At 37.8% G+C, this 15,253-nt stretch overlaps 1 protein-coding gene across 26 annotated transcripts in view; it reads left to right on the top strand.

Moving 5' to 3' along the window:
• Window positions 1-15,253, top strand: part of OSBPL8 (oxysterol binding protein like 8) — a 67,240-nt gene that overhangs the window by 47,558 nt on the left and 4,429 nt on the right. For all 26 annotated transcript variants that reach the window (XM_083400637.1, XM_083400638.1, XM_083400625.1 and 23 more), the window contains 15 exons: window positions 487-571; window positions 1,358-1,526; window positions 3,754-3,979; window positions 4,921-5,105; window positions 5,827-5,908; window positions 7,221-7,319; window positions 8,559-8,655; window positions 8,919-9,017; window positions 10,195-10,292; window positions 11,541-11,630; window positions 12,123-12,259; window positions 12,550-12,735; window positions 13,047-13,134; window positions 13,834-13,933; window positions 14,198-14,300. In XM_083400637.1, coding sequence (XP_083256763.1) covers window positions 487-571; window positions 1,358-1,526; window positions 3,754-3,979; window positions 4,921-5,105; window positions 5,827-5,908; window positions 7,221-7,319; window positions 8,559-8,655; window positions 8,919-9,017; window positions 10,195-10,292; window positions 11,541-11,630; window positions 12,123-12,259; window positions 12,550-12,735; window positions 13,047-13,134; window positions 13,834-13,933; window positions 14,198-14,300 — 1,844 coding nt within the window. The remainder of the gene's footprint in view (window positions 1-486; window positions 572-1,357; window positions 1,527-3,753; window positions 3,980-4,920; window positions 5,106-5,826; window positions 5,909-7,220; window positions 7,320-8,558; window positions 8,656-8,918; window positions 9,018-10,194; window positions 10,293-11,540; window positions 11,631-12,122; window positions 12,260-12,549; window positions 12,736-13,046; window positions 13,135-13,833; window positions 13,934-14,197; window positions 14,301-15,253) is intronic.

Below are 15,253 nucleotides of genomic sequence, written 5' to 3'. Positions count from 1 at the left end.
GTGACGTTTTTCTTGTAGCTGAGCTACCTTCCAATTTCTCAACAGTGATTGAAGAAAGGAAGCGTACAGATGGTGTTGGCTGTGCCTTTCTTCTTCGCCAGCTGCATGTTCTACTTAAATGTATTCTTGCTGTCATTTCCTTCTTGCTTCCCACCCCAACATGAATGAGTAATCAAATTTTTAATGCCACCAATATTTTGGCCTCTACGATGTTTTTTTCTTAAAATAATAATAATAATACAGGAGTGAGTGGGAGAAGCACCTGGAAATTTTAGTTCTAAAGATCTTTTAAGAGGAGGGGGATCCAAAATAGGGGATTTTTTTATAATTAATCTGAAAAGCAGATTCCAGTGAAGTATGACCATTGGTCACATAGAGTTATTTGCAATAGCAATTGCTGATTGACAGAGAATCCTGGATATTTCATTAAAATTATGCCTTCAAATTATTCTAAAACTCTTGCATCTATATTGTTTGTATTTTAAGGGTCCTAAAGGTGAAGCTGTTGGATCCATAACACAACCACTACCCAGCAGCTACTTGATCATCCGAGCAGCTTCAGAATCAGATGGTAAATAAAAGCACATTCTGTAAATAACATTTTCTGTGAAGGGCAGCATAGTAAATCCTAATGTGATTAAACAGTTTCAGGAAATATTCTTTTACCAGCAACACCATGTGTAGCTCAGATGTTTTTTTACCCCAGATTTCTTTTTCTCAAAATATTCACAGTAGGATAAATGTGGATTAAAAAATACGAAAACCAGAGCTTGCAACCAGTGCAGTATAGGTACAGCTTCCCTGCAGAAGACTTCAACCTTATAAGACTTATAAGGCACAGCTGGTCGAATGTACATGACTCATTGATTCTGTGGCTATATATTCAGACTCCCACCTGTGCAGTGAGACTTTCTCTTCCCCGCCTCTGCTCCATAGGGTTTTTTTTGGAGTGAGGGGAACCTTGACAACAGATGGGAGAAGGGATGTGCAGAAAGAGAAGCGGGAGAGGAACTCCTTGTGCTAACAGGGGAAGACTTTTTTGGATACAGACCGAAGTTCAGTGCCTTTCCCCCTGCCCAGTATATCAGAAGCTACTAGTGTTGCAATCCCAAGCATACGTGAATAAAAACATGTCCTACTGAAGTAAATGAGACTTAACAAAAAATATAGTTGGAATCTGGCTGTAGGATGTGTTGAAAGAGCACAGATAATCATTTCTGGTCTTAAGAGGTCAGATACAAAATCCTAGTTCTGTGCTTTAAAGGTACATTCATATGAAATGCAGATCTAGCATACTATTCAAATGCTGAACTCAGTAACATGGGGTATTATCCTAACAAAAAATATTTATTTTTAGGTAGGTGTTGGATGGATGCATTGGAGCTGGCTTTGAAGTGTTCAGGTTTGCTCAAGCGCACAATGATTAGAGAAGGTAAAGAGCATGAAGTGACCTTAACAGATGGTGCACACGTGTCTTTCTATGGTCTGCTACGTGCAAACAACGTGCATAGTAGTGAAAGCTTCCCGTAAGTTCAGATTTACAACCTTTATTGTGGTGGTGGGTGGGTCAAGGTTAAATTCTTACTGTTGTTTAAATAGTTTTCCAATGTTTTCTTTTATTGGTTACTTTTTTCACTCTTGGCAAAACTGCTGCTTGCTATACTTACTGAAAATATCACTAGAATTTTTAAATAAGCACACAGGAGGCACATGGTATGAAAATAATAGTATCTAAAAGTAACTTTTTAGTTTCTTTATATATTCACATGTTAACTTGTTGAGTACAGATATGCTTAAGGATGCAATTGTGTTCATATATGTGCTAGTTTATGGTTGTGGAAGGACATAAGATGGAGGGAAGAGACGTTTTCATCCTTCCCTTTTTCTTTTACACCACCCGCCTCATAGTCTTCTCATAGGCTGGTGAAGACCTATCCTCGAGGGCAGTGTTCGAAACTCCCATTGTTCTGGGCACATTTTTTGACGGGGAAGTTCATTAATGCTCAAGCAGTTTCTGAGCTCTGCGTGCAGTACTGCGCCTAAGATTTTGGATTAACACTGCAGAGTGAAAAGAAAGGAGGACCTTTTTCTGCCTCCCCACTTCCAGCTACCCTCTGAAGACTGGAGAAGAGACCGTCTTCAGAATATTAGGGGCAGGGGAAGGACAAGACCATGTGAAAAATGAACACAATATTTTAACTGCAGTTCATACATTTTCAGCTTTGTATTTTTATTTTTTAAAAAATGTGACTAGACATTCCGTTGTCGTGCCCGTAAGCTAGGTTTAAGGTGCTTCCATATCTCAGTTTCTAACACTGCTAGAGGGTCCATGTAGACAAGGTAAATGGCCAAATGAATGACTTAAAAGCTGCCTCCGGCCCTTCACCTTTCACCAATGTTACAATTCTTTTTTTACTGTTCCCTGCTAACACAATAATGATTTCCTTAAAAAAACAACCCAAAACCCCCCAATTATCAATATTATAGAGCTGACTTGTAGGGGGACCTGGGAAATAGAATTTCCTGGCCATTTCCACCATACCTTGAGGCTATACAGGTAGCCCCCAGTTTACACGGGGGTTACGTTCCGAGGCATCACACACGTTGATGAAATCGTGTATATTTGAAAGCCATTGGGAAAGCCTGCAAACACCCCGTTCTGCCCCCTGCCCTGCTTTTTTAGTGACATTTCAGTGATGTCTTTATGACATTTCCTGGTCACTTCCATATACACAGTTCCATATACACTTCCATATACACAGTTGGACACATATTGAACGTGCATAAATGGGGAGCTGCTTGTAATCTTCTCCCTCCCAAACACATTTAAATAGCTGAGTACCACCAGTTCTGGAATAGGGTTTGCACCTGTAGTAAACAGTCATTATGATATGGAACTGGTTTGCTATTGTTTTGCCAGAAGTTATGAAACAGCTACAAATAGAAACTATTGCCACACCCCTACTACTCTTCTTCAGCTCACTTGTTATGTTTCAAGTCACTCAATACAGCTACAGGGGCAACAAACTACAGAGTGGTGATTGGTTGAGTTAGCTGTGAGTCACAATGCTGGTACTTACCAGTGGCTTGAACTACTAAAAGACCCCACACTGTGACTGTAGCACTCAATTCAAAGATAAATTATTGCAATGATTAATTACAGTGTTGTAGCTGTACAAACATTTCTGTATTAACTCATATTGATGTATTTTGCAAGAAATGCTATATATTTTAATACTAAAATGTTATCTACAATTTTAATTGGCAAGCTTAGTACATTCTTAATTTGATCACTACCTATGTATGAGTATAAATGTAAATGTATTTTAAACAGCTAAAATGGAAAGTATGGATTGTTTCTCTGAGTCTATGGGGTAAGGTCTGCTATAAAGCCTAAGCAAAAACATACAATTGCAGTCTAAGCTGTAGTAATTGCAGTTCTTTTTATATGCATAGTTACTTGGTTAGTGATAAAGTAATGATGCTATAGTATAAACAGAGGTAAAACCATATGAAAATTGATGTTGCATAAATTAAAACTTGGGATAGATCCCAGTCAAATTTAAGTGTTCCTGTGTCCCACTCATTTAAATGTGCTTTTAATTTTTCCATTGAGACTGAAAAGTGCTTAAATTTGACTTTATCGTGCCTAATGTTTACTGAACTGACCACTCAAAAGCCATAAGTTGAGTTGAGTTGCTAAATTGTATAAAGGAAAGCCCCAGGATTGAAACCTATCTCTTCTTTTTTAAGGCTAAATGATAGTGAAATAGAAAGGCATCACTTCAAAGATCCAGATCTGTATTCTGATAAATCAGATAGGGAAAATGATCATGATCGTGATGAATCGGATAATGATGGCTTGGGAGAAAGTGACACTGACACATCTGAGCGGCAGGATGACTCATACATTGACCCTGAACCTGATCATATCAAGGAAACAACGTATTTGGAAGAAGTTCATGAAGAGCTTGGAGAGGTTAAAAAAAAAAGTGTTTTTATGCAGTAGTAATGCTTTGGTTTTAATATTTTGAAACTAAAATTGTATCTTGGAAAGGCAGTCATTTTGGCAATATTTGAATTGCAAAATGGTTTCCTTTGCCTTTTTATCACACACTTTCTTGTCTTATGTCCCTCTAGCTGTAGGTCAGTTTTCAGACCACTGGTAGATTAATTACTTTGGTAGGTTAATTTTTAAAGCATATCTAAGCATAAGAGGCCACCATAAAAAGCAAAAGAAACTGGTAGGATTTGGCCAAGGGACTATGGCTGGCTAAAGTTGATGCAGATTTAGAAATAACTTGACAAATCGAAACGCTAAGAGCCAGCCAGTCACCTGAACCGACCCAAAGGTAAACAGAGATTATTCTAGATTGACAACTGATAAGAGCAGCGAAGACATGCCGAAGGGCATTAATCAAGGTGAAACAGAAATTTTGAATCTCATGGTTGAGTTAGAAGTTGTAATGTGTTGCAGGTTATCTAGCCTTGGTTTGATAAATAGCTGTTTGGTGTTTTTTAAAAAATAGTTCACGTTTCCTAAGTGCAGCATGTGAATTGCTTCACATGTTATATTTTGGCACTTGCTCATTCATGGCTGCAGGTTCCGGGTTTTAATTTAAAAAACAAAAACAAAAAAACCAAAACTGCTTAGGGATAAATTGCCCAGAGTTGAGGCAATTGGAGTGCTTTCTCTTAAGTTGTTCTTTGGAGCACTATGTATTTTTGAAGGGTGGGTAAAGCAAGTTTACTGACAAACATGGGCTCTGACCAATGCAAAATAAATATGAATTCACCCCACGTCATAGAGAAGGCATTGGCAGTTTTGAACCACAGTGACTGAAACCAAATACCTTCTGCAAATGTGCTCTTTCAAGTAGTATCATGTTTATGTTCTATTCTCCTTTGTTGTTGTTGAAGGCAGGAGAAGCTTCCCAAACAGAAACAGTATCAGAAGAGAACAAAAGCTTGATATGGACATTACTAAAACAAGTACGCCCAGGAATGGACCTCTCCAAGGTGGTGCTGCCCACGTTTATTTTGGAAACTCGATCTTTCTTGGATAAACTCTCTGATTACTACTATCATGCAGACTTCTTATCTGAGTGAGTTGATTTCATTCATCTACAATAAAAACTAACTTGATGTATCTGCTCAGTATTTTGTTTTCAGAAGCATTTTTTAACATTGCTTTCTTAATAAGTTGTAAAACATGTCACGCTTGCAATAAATCATACTTCTGGCCCCTGGAATTTTCCTATCTTTTGTGGGGCCTACCTTTAAAGTCCTAAGCACCTTGGGATTCATGTACCTGAAGGAGTGCCTGTTCCCACACCAACCTGCCCATGTCTTGAGAGCACCAAGAAAGGTGCTGATCCAAGTACTGCCTTTAGTTAGGGGTTCGTTATGGTTTTTACAAGGTAGAGGGACTTTTATGCTTTAGACTTTGCCCCGACTTGAGAATTTATTTCTAAAGGACTTCACACAGCAAGTTTTATAGTGTTGTGAGAAGGCTTTCTTATTTGCTCAGGCATTTTAGTCTTGTTATTATTTCTAGTTTGTACACAAGATTTTTTTTTGAGTTTTAACTTGTCTTCTGCCTTCTTATATATATTTACTGGCTTTATTTGTATTTCCATCTTGCATTTGAATTAGTTCTTAGTCACACTTTTGTACACTGCTCTTTATTGTTTACGGACAAGATCTACTTTTTACTCTATCCACATATTAATAGTTTTGAAATTTTATTGTACATTGTTTTTTAATTAAAATAAAGATTGTGTCCAAAAAAGTACTTAGATTTGCTTAACAAATCTTGTTTTCTAGAGCTGCCCTTGAAGAGAATGCTTATAATCGTATGAAACAAGTTGTGAAATGGTATTTGTCAGGATTCTACAAAAAGCCAAAGGTAACACTTTCTGAACACTTTTTGTGGTAGCAAATCCCTTCCCCTTTCACTCTTTTTCCTTGCCCCCACCCCCATACACTTTGGTGCAGATCAAAATTTGCCTATATACTCATGTAGGATATTTCTGGATACTAGTATAATAAGCCTGTAGGATGGTAGGGTGGTGGCATTAATCATGGTGTTTGTTGGTTATATCTGTAGCTGGCAGGGTGGGTTAAAGAGGGCCCTTTTCTGCCACTCTTCACCTTCCTGAATTAAAAATTTATTTTAATTATAAAGGTCTTCTGTGACCATGAACACTTTGGGCCATGACCATGCTCACTATACCATGTGGCTGCTGGAGGGTGAACCATTGATCACTTTTACCCTCAGCCCCAAAATAGTGACAGCTCTTGTGGGAGCTTAAGGGTGAGAATAATGGTTGTGCAGTGTAAAATCTAGCACAATAGTTGTGTTAGCAGTAGCTTGTTGTACAGCAAGTTGTACATCAGGAAGTATCAGGGCTACAGCAGTCTGTTGCACAACCACCCCCGAGAACCATCCTGGCTTTCTGTCCTCCTGCGCAAACCATTCTGCTAGCACAACTAATACACAGCATTCAGTGCATCTAGTCCCCTGTGTTGAGAAAGGCATACTTTTTGCACATTATTTTTTCTCCCTAAACACTCATAATCAGTCATCTCTGTGTCTGGTTGACTGACTCCTCAGACACCAAATAGCAGCTGTGGCAAAGGTCCCTGTGAAATACACGCCATATGGAGAGTTGGGGTGGCATAGTGTTGAACTGAGACATGGGAGACCAGGGTTCAAAGCCCCACTCAGCCATGAAGTTCACTGGTGACCTTGGGCCAGCCACAGTGTCTCAGCCTAACCTACCTCACAGGGATGTTGTGATAATAATATGGGGAGAGGGAGAACCATGCACACCACTTCGAGCTCCTTGGAGGAAATGTGGATTAAAAATGCAGTCAGTCAAATACTTAACTAGTATGTGGTCAAATAAACACACAGTGCTGCCCCTTCTGCTTCTGATGTGAGCACTGTGGTACTACAGTGCAAAGTTGGCAGGCAATGTTGTCTAGTGATTTGTCTACTGGACTGGTTTAATAAAATGTAATGTGAGTCACAGAAATACATTTCCATAGTTGCTGTGCCTCTATATGCCCTACAAATAGGAAATTTACCATAGCTTATCCTGAGAGAGAATGTCACTGTAGGGCTTTCCTTTAAATACTTACGAATTGAAAACTATTAGGCCCTTCTTTTTTCAGTTGGAATGTATTTTCTTAGCAAAAATTGTCTCTCTTTTCAGGGACTTAAAAAACCCTACAACCCTATCCTCGGTGAGACCTTCCGTTGCTTGTGGGTTCATCCAAGAACAAATAGCAAGACTTACTATATAGCTGAACAGGTATTACCAAAGATGTAACAAACATGGTTTTTTAATAACTACCAGCATTTCTTCAAGTTTTGTATTTCTTTACAGTGTCATCAAATAAATGAAGATGACCAGAGGAGAGCTTGGCATAATAGAACCATAACACTTCTATTTTAGCATGTTTTATTTTTCCTTCTTTCCTTTCCTGTTTTAGGGATATCAGTTAGATTACGGTTCTTATTATTTTAGGCCTAGGGCTCTTTCCTATGTTGAAGGAAACACCAAAATTACAAGTGACTGGTTTTTCTTCAGATCATATAAATCTTTAATACAATGGTGTACAGGACTGCAATTTTTATGGTGGAAGACCCATCAGACTTGGGATATACATCAAACATATTTTCCAAAAGAATTTTAACTGCACAGATTAGACAGATTCCATTGCTGATGGCATTGATTTGAAAATACTCCATGTGACACTGTGGATATTGTCTTCAAATGTCAGCAGGAATCTCTCAGGCAACGTCATCCCAAGTCTTTGTTGAGGATAAATTTGAGGTTCTTTCTGATATGCTAGGTGATGTTTTGAAACCCATAAACTTGTTTCACAAAGTTTGATAATCTGAAGGTAAGCATTGTGGTGATATGGGTCTATATGCAGACTTGCACAATCAACTCACTTGAGAACTGACTTATGAAGTTTGAGAAGGGTTCTCTATATTTGGATACAACTTGTTTGTACTTCCCACCTTAATTAAGAATAACATGTTACAGTTCTCAAATTTTCTAGCCCATGTGTAAATACTCTTTTGAGATATATGTTTGAGTATCTCAAGTTTGATGGGTTCTCCACAACAGAGTAGAGTTTATGAGTGGAATGCTAATTCAAGGGCAAAATAATAAGTAATTGTTAAGAAAAGATGGTGGCTCTGTCTAGTAGTAAAACTGGTGCCTGAAATGCAATAGTGAGGTATTTGCATGTGTTTGTTTGACGCACTTGTAACTGTTACTTTCTCTTTAACAATAAGCCAATTATCAGCAGTCATAACTACTGCAGGTTTCTGGTTAGTTCGTTAGTTTAATTATGTTGATGTCATGTTTTTGCACAAGTATCTTCAATAATACTTGGTGTGTAGCTGCATATTTGGTGAACTACATCCACTTGCCTAGTGATTAGGATTCCAAAATATAATTCTTCTGCACCCTTTGCTTGTTGCCACAGATTTTCAGAGCAACTCACCTGCTTATATTGAATTATGTTGCTTTCAACAGGTATCTCATCATCCTCCAATATCTGCCTTCTATGTAAGCAATCGAAAGGATGGATTTTGCCTTAGTGGTAATATCTTGGCCAAATCCAAATTTTATGGTAAGATCTTGGGTTAGTTTTTTCAGTGTCTACAAAAAAGTGCCTATTTTTAATGATGAAAGTGTGTTAAATAATAAGAATTTGATGAATGCAGTGATAAAAATGAATTGAAATAGTTTTCTCTCCACAAAAAAAGGGCCATAGTTCTTTTAAATTAATATTAGTCTACAGAATTTTCTGTGATGACACTATTTAGTCTTGTAAACATTCTGTACACTCTCTGGATGTGCTTCTTTGAATCTTAACATTTTATTGTTTTTCAGGAAATTCATTATCTGCCATTCTGGATGGCGAAGGACGATTGCTGTTCCTAAACAGAGGAGAGGAATATGTAATGACCATGCCATACGCACATTGTAAAGGTAAAAATACCAGTTTGGCCAATCAAACCTACTTACTATCCATTCTTGTTACAAGTGCTTTCCCTGCCTTCTGGCAAGCACGGATAGCTTGAAAATGAGTCAAAGTCTGGGCCGACTTGTATGGAGGTGTGATTAAGTGAAGAAACTGTAGAAGAAATGACTACTGTTTCTTCGTTTGCTCATAACCATAACTCAGGGAGAAAAATGATTGCTAAAAAATAACTGTTGCTTGTTTTGGCCCGTGAGAAATCATGGACTAGAGTATGACCCAATTTTCACAAAAAAATCATTTTTTTGTGGGAATTTGGTCCTTCCCTAATTTGGCAGACACATTCTGTCTGCAAAAATCCTTCAATAAATATTTAGTTGTGCTGCGCAAAGGCCACTTCATTCAGCGGTGTCCTTTATTTCATGTAAGATTGAATAATGGGGTATACATGATAGATGGAACTTAAAATATGCTAAAACCCTCCTACTCAATGCAAAAGTGAGCCCTCTCTGTGAAAGAACAGTCCAGATAGTTTGCATCATTTCTAAAAGAAGATTAGGGTTGAGAGTCTCCAAGGGGAGAGAAATTGATAGCTGCAGGTCATACTGAGGTTTGCACAGTGCTGGGACATTTGGAGGGCATTCTCTGCATACCTAAGAACAGGACAATGAAGGACACAGTGCTACATACAGCGAATTATAGCAAACATTGGTCACACTCAAAGCAGACTCATTAAAATCAGCAGAGTTACTCCGTATATGGTGCTGTTGGTTATCACACAGTAGTTATGCATATTTCAACTTATAAACAATTTGAATTTCTGCAGAGAAGATAAAGCAGTAGAATAAATAATGTCTTCTAAATAATTACTTCCAATAAGTAATGTCTTCCAGTGAGGATTTTAGTATTTTTGAATTTAACCAGCTGAAGATTTCTGCTGACTTTGTTTGTTGCTTGAGGGCTTATGAGCCTTTGATAGACAGTGGCTTTTTAAAGAAAAGGATTAGCCATGTTGGTGGATTTTTCCTCTTGTTATTCATCCTGCCATCAGTTAATTTTTCTTGGAATGTAACAAAAGGCATGGGCTTTAGTATACCATCTTTCATTATACTGTAGGTAGAAATGGAAGTACAAAATGGAGGTAACTTTGTAACAGAATTGGAATTAAAACGAGTTCTTTCTTAACAGGAATTCTGTATGGCACAATGACTTTAGAGCTTGGAGGAACAGTTAGCATCACATGTGAAAAAACTGGATACAGTGCAGCACTTGAATTCAAGCTAAAGGTTAGTCAAACTGTTTATAGGCACCAGAGGATTTAGCGTTAGAAAATACAGAGTAGTGCATTCATTCTTTTGGTTCTGCAGAGGAAATGAGACCTCTTTTACTGGCCTAGTTTATTTTTTAAATGCTGGAAGCAACCTTTGAATATTAGTGGTGATGGTGATAATCGTCATAATAAACCCTCTAGTACCTTGCAATTCTTTTCACACTTACCTATTGAACTCAGTGAGACGTATTTCTCAGTAAACAGCACAACCCTAAGCATATTACAGTTTTGGACAAAAAAATCACTCTCTGTTTTTTTAAAAAAAATCTGACCCAAAGTTAGCTGTATTTATTAATCAGTAGAATAGTTCATAACATTTATTTCGAAACTATGCAGAAAAACAAGACTTTTATATTAATCCATTCATTTTACCCAGAGATGGGAACCTGCTGCCTCCCAGATGGTGTTGGACACCAGGGATTATGGGAACCGTAGCCCAACAGCATCCCGAGGCCATAGATCCCCCCCCAGCACTGATTTAAATAAAAATAAAGTAATAAATTTAATACTTCTGTAGCTCAGATGTAGTGCCATAGTTATTAGTTGCTCTAGTCATGATGTGTTCTGTGCACTTCCAGCATAATTTTTCTTCGTGGATAATTTTCTTCAGATATCTCTCAAGGAATGGAAGAAGAGTTCAGTATTTGATTCTACTTAGTTCTGAGAGAATGATGACAGACATTATCTTTGAAATAAGTTAGGCTGACATTTCAGAAACCTCTTAGCAGCTTTTAGTAGCCCAATTTGCTTGTCACACAAAACCCCACTTTAAATAAACAGTACATTGATGTGAATGAGCAGCACGCTGGTGCACACGGCTCAGAAGTTCCCAAAGAACTTCTCTCCTACTGCTGTCATTTTCTGCAGACCAAACCTGCCAGAATCTGGCTTGTTGTGTCCTCTGAACATGAACTTTTGGTTTCCCACCAAACAAACCACAAGCAGTAGAACAAATATTGGTTTCCGCTCACGATTTGGGAATAAACAAACCACGTGCCTGGGTTCAGAAGACATGGCAAGCCTCCCTTTGGCTTACTTCATCTGCAGCACAATAGGTGTAAGGAAGGAGCACTATGGGAACTTTTACGTTAAACCCATCATTTGTTTTAAAATATTGGCATAATGCAATGTGTTAACTGAGACATTATCTTATAAAGTTCTACACAGCATTATCAAGCATCTAATCTTTTTTTTTCTTTAATAGCCATTTTTGGGCAGCAATGACAGTGTTAATCAGATAATGGGGAAAATTAAGCTTGGAAAAGAAGTGCTAGCTACTCTGGAAGGCCACTGGGTGAGTAGCATGTTTATTTTCAATTGTTGGGTAGCCCTTTAAAATTTCTCTTACATTCATTGAATTATTGGTACATAATGCTCTTAAGAATGGCACATTCCCCCCCAATCCCCCTTTGATTACCCTAATTGCCGTTCAGATCAAATATTTATTGTTCCTTTTCAGAGGCCTTTCAAGAATTGGAACTTCCACTTCAGATTCTTTGTTTTCTAGATTCCATTGGTAGCAAAAAGTTTTGCAGAAGTACTGCATCTGAGGTCAAAACCTGACTGAAAGTAAATCAGGTTCCCTTAAATCAAGTTCCTCTAGCTGAAATAAGAGATCTATTTTCAGATTTGACTTTAAATTGTCCCCAACCACGTATGCCAAACTGGCAGAACAAACCTCATGGTTGCAAAAAGTGACTTTGTTAAGGAAGTCTTTGTTCTTATTGACTTTGTAAGATTGTTTACTCTTTGACTACAAAGTAATCTAATATGTTAAACATTACAGGACAGTGAAGTTATTATTAGGGACAAAAAGACAGATGTTTCAGAGACATTCTGGAATCCAACACCCGAGATCAGACAGCGCAGATTAAGAAGATACACAGTGAAGTTTGAGGAGCAAGGTGACTTTGAGTCAGAGAAGTAAGTTCATATTAAACCTGTTTTCTTATAGATTAATACATAGCAAGCATCATGCAGCTAATGGCCGGAAGTAGGAAGGGTGGAGGGTGAAAAACATAGTGCAGCAAAAAATACAGGAACTTGAGTTGGAGTAAATTGGAGAAATAATTTCTAAAATAGGTAACAAATTGAAATCAAGCTTATGTGGTAATTGTAAGTTTTGTTCAGATGATACAGCAGAAATAAACTTGCAATGAATATATTTGGACCAGTGTCTGATTCTTAACAGTTGTATTACTTGTATGTGCTAGACTTTGGCAACATGTGACCCGAGCTATAAATAGCAAAGACCAATCAGAAGCAACTCAGGAGAAATGTATTCTTGAAGAAGCACAGAGAAAGGCTGCCAAAGAAAGGAAACTTGCAGATGAAGAGTGGGTATGCAAACTGTTTGAGCCAGATCCACTCACAGGGGAATGGAACTACAGATTTGCAGAGTAAGTTCTGGTTTGCTTTCCCTTTCTACTTGGGATACTAGCAAACAATTTTGAAACAGCTTGTCACATACTACATACTTGGCTATAGTATGTAGTCTGACTGGTAATATGATCCTTCATGCAGATATATCAGATAATGTTTTCCTTTAGATGAAGAGACCCTCCAAATCAGACAAGATGCATATTCCAGTCTTGATCTTCTTCATGAAATGCTAGTACCTTGCATTTTGAAAAGAAACAGGATGATTTTTTTTCCTCTTTTTGAGTAGACTTACTTAACTTGCATTGTGTCCATTCTCTGTTGCCCACAGCACAAGACCTTGGGATCCACTGAATGATATGATACAGTTTGAAAAAGATTGTGCTATCCAAACAAAAGTCAGACATCGGACACCAATGGTAAGCTCTTGTATGATATTACGTGGGCAAGTAAAAAACAGCAGATTATCCTTTAGAATGCAAAGTTCAATATTTGTCTCATGGCCAATTGCCTTGGGAAGATTAAAATTGTAATGAAATCCTTCCTTCTTACCTGATGATAAGCAAGGAAAGTTCACTGTTAGCAGAACTGAAGAAGCTAAATGGCAGCCAGCACAACTCCTTCCCATCCATACCTTGCATTTCAAACATGAAAGCTGGTTGTTGATTTCTCCTCCTTCTCCCTGGGTTTAATGGTATTGCAAGGCCAAAAGGAAAGGCCCCATTACTGGAAACAGTATTATTTCACTTCCTTCACAGTCTTTTATAAATTCTTGTATCTCTCAAAAATATCCATAGAATCTCCAACACCAAGCCCCAGAGGTTTTGGTCTCAAAGAGCAGCCCTTAAGAACAGATTAACAGTACCCAGATCACAAATCCTATGAAGCAGAGGCTCTCTTTAAACAGTCTCATATAACATGGTCAGATGTTTCTTCCACCCCACAAAGTTCACAACAACCAGAGTCAATCCCTCCAGCCTTACAGAGACCACACTAAAGAGCACAATGCCTCGTCAAAATTATGAACAGACTAAACCTTTTTCTAATATCAAAGCAGGTTGTCACAGCAAGTGTTTTATCTGTCTTGTTACTGAGCAGATAAGTCTTATGAATTGCAGGTTAGTGTTGCAAAAATAAAGAGGTCTGCAAAATCGAAGAAAGGGGAGAGTGGCTTCTCATCACCAGAACCCGATAATCAGGACTCCTCTGGTAGTGAAGGTAAGTTCACACTATCCTTTTTTCTTTTCGGATAGAATGCAGTAGTAGATACATGCCTTTACTTTGTTCTCCTTTAGACTAAAGAGGTTGTGTTGTAAAACGGTGCATTTATTTTAGGACTGGGAACAGTTTTTTTGTCCTGAGTTATGAAAGGCAGAAAAAGAGAAAAGTTGCGTGATTTTGTTTGGTGAACTAAAAGCATTTGCCGCCTTTAAAGATTTCCATTCTTTAACCTATCTTGCATTATTTGAATTACTTCTGAAGGGCAACACAAACACAGTGCAAGAATCCGAAAGAAAACACTAGACCTTGGTGAACTGCAAAGTGCCATTGAATCTATAAGAGAGACGCAAGAAGACATTAGAAGGTGTGTATTTTTGAAAGTTTTTCTGTCTGTTTTTACTGCGAGTGCTTTGTTCAAAATAAAAAACGCCACTTATTTATACGTGAATCAACTGCTAAATAAATACATTATATCAAATCATCCTCGTAGGTCATCAGTTCTCAAAGGTGTAAATCAGACTTCTTTAGTGAGGCATGACCAGTTTCTTAAATGAACGCAATATAATCTCCGAACTTTCTTTAATCAGTTTCTTTGTACTTGTGGGGTGGACCAGGAATTCACTAGTTTTATTGTGTCTCTACCTGTGTTTTGTTCAGTAGTAGGAAAATTCCATGTTTGTTTCATGGAGTGCTTGTCTCAGGTGCCTCAGTGCATCCTTTAGATCTGCACAATATTCATCCTCTGTTTTGTTTCTTGTGTTTGTTTTGGCCAAAACAAGACAACAATCAATCATAAGATCTCTTATGTTCTTAAGAATAGTTATCAGGCATTTTTGTCTATGGCATGAGAGTTAATATCTAGGTCTAATCTTACACATTGAATAAGTGGATTACCAGAAATTTCTATATTATTATTATTATGGTAGATTAACTAAAACTTTAGTTGATAGATCTACTACTGAAACTCATTAAAGCTTCACAGACCAAAAATGTGACTCTGTTTTAGCTTTCTAAATAAGGAGTCTATCTAATGTGTGTTTCTCGCCGAATCCCTTTGCAATTAATGGCAACTGTATAGGAGCATTTCTTAGAGGATAGTCATGTAGTATTTCTTTTTGTTCAGTTTTTACCATCCCTAAAACCGTTGTTTTTTGCTTTACTCATGCCCCAAATAGCCAGATATATGCTTTTGCAAAAGTTACTTTGGAGCAGAAATTTCCAAATATTTCACTGTTGGAGCTTGTAGAAGTTGGGCCCACATATTTGTGCCAGCTCTAAAGTGAACCCCACCCCCTTTGGTCCCCCATTTTTAGAACT

Source organism: Podarcis tiliguerta (assembly GCF_965153285.1).
Source record: "Podarcis tiliguerta genome assembly, chromosome: 10".
NCBI lineage: Eukaryota > Metazoa > Chordata > Lepidosauria > Squamata > Lacertidae > Podarcis > Podarcis tiliguerta.
This window is presented reverse-complemented; position numbering and strand designations above follow the sequence as displayed.